Raw genomic sequence first — 4,701 nt, 5'->3', positions numbered from 1 at the left:
ATGTGACAGGCTATTTTTTAATATTAATTATATAATTTTTAATCAAATGAAAAATATAACAATTATAATCAATTTTTGAAATTTACCACACTTCAATAAAATAAAAACAATTATAATACATAAACAATTTCTAAGGGTACAATATGATAAATTTTATTTTAATAAATTATTTATTGTAAATTAATTTTGTTAGAAATTGTAGGATAATCAATTTCAGAACAGTCATGTTACAAATGTTGATCAGTAATTCTACTAATAATTTAATACTTCTTTATTATTAATTATTTCAATACAATTCTGGTCATTCATTTTAGTTATTATTTTACATTTTAATACCAATTAATAAACATTTTTATGATATATTATATACAATCAGTTTTACTTTGTATAGGTATACCTACACATATAAATTATTTACAATAACTATAATAGTATAATACCTATGTATACTGTAATATATAGTATATTTCAATAGAATAATTGATTACACAGTATTATACACAAAATATTTGTCTAGCAAATGTTCATCCATGTCAACCTGGCCCATCAAATTCACCACTTGCTATCCCACTTGATGAAATTGATGAAGAATGTGATACCAATTGGGGTGAGAATAAAATACAGTAGAGTCCCGCTAATCCGGTCATCGCTAATCCGGGCATCCAGATAATCCGGACAATTTATGTTTCATATTTAGTACTCATGTATAATATATATATTCGGGAATACCCATAATTAAGATATGGTTTAAACTTATCGTTTCGATTAGGTACATATGTATTGTGATATTATTTCGTTTAGTTTTGAAAAGTTTATTAGCGATGGAGACTTAATGCCTTGCCAAATATTTAATGCTGACGAAACTGGGTTGAATTACAAAAACGTCATTTCGTTTAATCCGGATTTTCGATAATCCGGAGAGAGTCCGGTCCCATCTAGTCCGGATTAGCGGGACTCTACTGTAAATACATTTTTAATTATTAAATCTATGAAATAAATATTTTTATTTTTATTTATAGAACCAACACCCAAGAGAAAGAAAAAGCAAAGTTGTTCAGTAAAAAAGAGCAAACAATCAAACTTGAAGAAAACAAAACCAAAACCAAAAAAGAATACACCTGTAACAACTGAACATGCTCCTGTAACCGAGGATGTGACAGATGAATACCATCGCATTTGGAGAAAAAAGGAAAGTAAAACTGATGTTCCAAGCTATAATAATTCTGAAGGTCCAGTTGAAGATTTATTTCTTGATACAAGTCCTACTGGTGTTTTTTTGACTTTATTTGAAGGTATACTTGATCATATTGTATATCAAACAAATTTATATGGCACACAAAAAAATTTAAATTTAAATATAAAGCCATATGAAGTTTTGAATTTTTTGGGAATTAACTTTTTAATGGGCTATCATAGGCTACCAAGTTGGAAACATTATTGGAGTTGTGCACCAGATTTATCAGTTCCTTTTGTGGCTGCCACAATGACAAGAAATCGTTTTGATTTGATTTTGACAAACTTACATTTAAATGATAATACTCTTATTCCAAAAGATAATAATGATAAACTTTACAAACTGAAACCAACTGAAACCAACCAACTATCTATTGATGAATCTATGATTCTTTTCAAAGGTAGAAGTACATTAAAACAGTATAACCCGATGAAGCTTATTAAAAGTGGTTATAAGTTATGGTGTCTAGCAGACCAAAAAGGTTACATCAAAAAATTTCAGGTATATCAAGGAAAAGATAAACAATTAGAAAATGAATTTAAAGATTGTGGTCTAGGTGAAAGAGTTGTGCTGTCTTTGACAAAAAATGAATGGGGGGGAAAAAAAACAATTTTTTTTCGATAATTTTTTACATCTATACCACTGCTTGAAAAATTGAAGATTGAGAACAGTTTAGCGTGTGGAACAATACGAGCTCATAGAAAAGGTATTCCTATACTTCACGATGACTCAAAATTAGCAAGAGGATCTACAGATTACAAAATAACTGACTCTGGAATTGGAGTTTTTAAGTGGAAAGATACAAAATCAGTTTTGTTAGCATCAAACTACCATGGCACAGAAAAAACCACTGTTTTAAGAAAAAACAAGCAAGGAGTGTCTACAGAAATACCTTGTCCCCAGATAATAAAGGATTACAACAACTATATGGGAGGAGTAGACCACGCAGACCAACTGAGAGTTACATATGGAGTAGATAGACGGTCAAAGAAGTGGTGGCACAGGCTCTTCTGGGGTATGATTGATATTCTATTTGTAAACGCTTATATAATATATAAAGACCTGAACGGACCAATGACACTATTAGAATTTAGACACATTGTTGTTCAAGGGCTAATAAATAAAAAAGAACAACCAACACCAGTACGAGGTCTCTTTCAAAGAAAACCTAAAGAAAATAAAGGTCAAATAAATAAGCGCAGAGGAAAAAATTGGTCTGTTCCAAATGATGTAAGATTTGGAAACCGTGGTATACACTGGATTAAATATGTAGATGAACGAGGAAGATGTGAGGTATGTTCAATGAATCAGATACAGTCAATACCACGTTCAAAATGTACACATTGTGGCATATTTCTTTGTTCTAATGAAAAAAAAAATTGTTTTAATATATTTCATGATATAAAATAATTCTTAGATGCATATTTTTTGGAATTAAAAATAAAATAGTAATCATATGTATAAGGTTTTAATTATTTTTTATTATATTAAATGCATATACATAGTTTGATAAATTTGTATTATTTAGAGTCCAGACACAATATTTCAATTTTAAAAAATTATCTTGCAAAAATAGTTCATCGATTTGTAAGGATTGTATGTAAAAAAATAATGTGCTAAATGACCAACGGTACATTTTAGTACTAGGATCAAAATGTTAAACTGACCAACGGTACTTCTAAGTACCAAGTACTTTACTCAAATTTGGGCTAAAAAAAATTTTTGAAAAGGTACACTTATTTATCAATAGGTCTATTATTATGTGTTTTTGCAAAAAAGAATGGAAAAATAATTTTATTTCTAAGTCTGGTCAACAAAGGGACCAATAATTTAGGATACCTTTGTTTGTTTATTTTCATCCAGTAATTAGTACTCAATAATAGTAATAATAAATTATTGAAAATCTTATAATATTAAAAAAGTAAGTAAAAATGTATTAAAATGCAACAATATCACTAAGAATAATATTTGTTTTAAATAAAAACTTGTGATTACCTAGGCACCTATCTAATAATTAACTAGTTAATTTCAAATTTTTAATTCAATACATTTTTAAATTAGTATATGCATAATATAGTTGTGTATGTACTGAAGTACCTATACTTTGTATTGTTTGTTGAATTTGGGAGGTTAAAAAAGTTCATAGTTATACCTACATTAAAACATAAACACTTAAAGAAATCCTTTTTTATTAATTATCAAGTTAACATTTTTTTTAGTAATTTTTACTAATATCAAACAAAAACTTAAAAATCAAATCTTCAATATTACGACAGTAGGTATTTCGATAAATTAAAAATGTTTAAAAAGTATATTTCATAAATTCTTTGATTTAGTTATTTTACAAAAAATACTTTAAGACTTTATTAAATCGTACATATTTTTCAGTGGGAGAGGGCTGGCGAGGGCGCTGGAATGTTTCCTATGGGGGCTAGAGCCCCCTAGGCCCACGTATATTAGCACCGTGACTGTTAATAAATTGTTAACATAAAATTTGATACATTGAATATTAAATTTAATTAATTATCAGCCCAGACATTATATTGTCAACGATTTTGAATGATGTTTTATTTTATCTTCCTGAAAACAAGTCGTTTTTGACTTGGGACATTTATACTATAAACCACTATTATAATAACAGTCTTGTAAAGAATACATTTATTTTGTATTCGGAATATAGATTCGAATAAATAAGAATTAAGGTATTCAGAATACGTATTCGAATAGTTCTTAAAAAATATATTCAGAATACATATTCGAATACTTTAAAAAGTATTTGAATGCTATTAGAATACTTTTTTTCACAACTAAATTTTGTCAGTTTTTGAATGGTTGGTAAATAACATTTATTAATTATTAAATAATAATTTAAAATATATTGTAATTATAAGTTATTTATACATTTTGACCACAAATGATACGACCGATTAGTGTTTATGAAAACAATCAAATCATGGGCCAATATTATATTTCGTTTAAAGAATAAAATTAATGTTCGTGACTTATAATAATATATGTCTTGTCACAAATTTAAAACTATTTTTCTGAATCAAAAAAAGTATTTTTTTCATTAATAAAAAATACAAATAAAAGTATTCAGAATACGTATTTGAATACTTTAAAAAAAAAGTACCTATTTAAAATAATATTCAAATAGGTACATTTATTCGAATAGTTTACAAGACTGTATAATAATTATATATTATTATAACGGGGTGAAACGCAAAATAGATAGTCATTGTTTAAGAAAATTCCGAAAATAATTATTATACATTGTTGAATTGTTCATATAATTCATGTTTATTTCAAACTACAGAAATATAGTGAATATAAAATAGGTTCGATGAGCGTTACGCGAAAACGATAACGCTCGAAAATTTTCACTGCCCAAACGGAAACATCTGAACGCCGTATGAGATGTTTTCACATCAAAAACAAAAAGTTGTCAACCGGAGCTCGCATCGGTA

At 27.4% G+C, this 4,701-nt stretch overlaps 1 protein-coding gene across 1 annotated transcript in view; it reads left to right on the top strand.

The window, feature by feature from the left end:
• LOC103308884 (piggyBac transposable element-derived protein 3-like) overlaps nucleotides 1-3,679 on the top strand; it is a 14,093-nt gene extending 10,414 nt beyond the window's left edge. The window contains exons 2-6 of the mRNA XM_008183043.1: nucleotides 518-607; nucleotides 1,020-1,309; nucleotides 1,364-1,798; nucleotides 1,895-2,527; nucleotides 3,623-3,679. Of these exons, the coding sequence (XP_008181265.1) occupies nucleotides 518-607; nucleotides 1,020-1,309; nucleotides 1,364-1,798; nucleotides 1,895-2,527; nucleotides 3,623-3,679 (1,505 nt within the window). The remainder of the gene's footprint in view (nucleotides 1-517; nucleotides 608-1,019; nucleotides 1,310-1,363; nucleotides 1,799-1,894; nucleotides 2,528-3,622) is intronic.
• The last annotated feature ends 1,022 nt before the right edge of the window (nucleotides 3,680-4,701 follow it).

This window comes from Acyrthosiphon pisum, chromosome X (genome assembly GCF_005508785.2).
Source record: "Acyrthosiphon pisum isolate AL4f chromosome X, pea_aphid_22Mar2018_4r6ur, whole genome shotgun sequence".
NCBI classification, from domain to species: Eukaryota; Metazoa; Arthropoda; class Insecta; order Hemiptera; family Aphididae; genus Acyrthosiphon; species Acyrthosiphon pisum.
The sequence above is the reverse complement of the archived record's forward strand: the minus strand, read 5'-3'. Positions and strand labels throughout refer to the sequence as shown.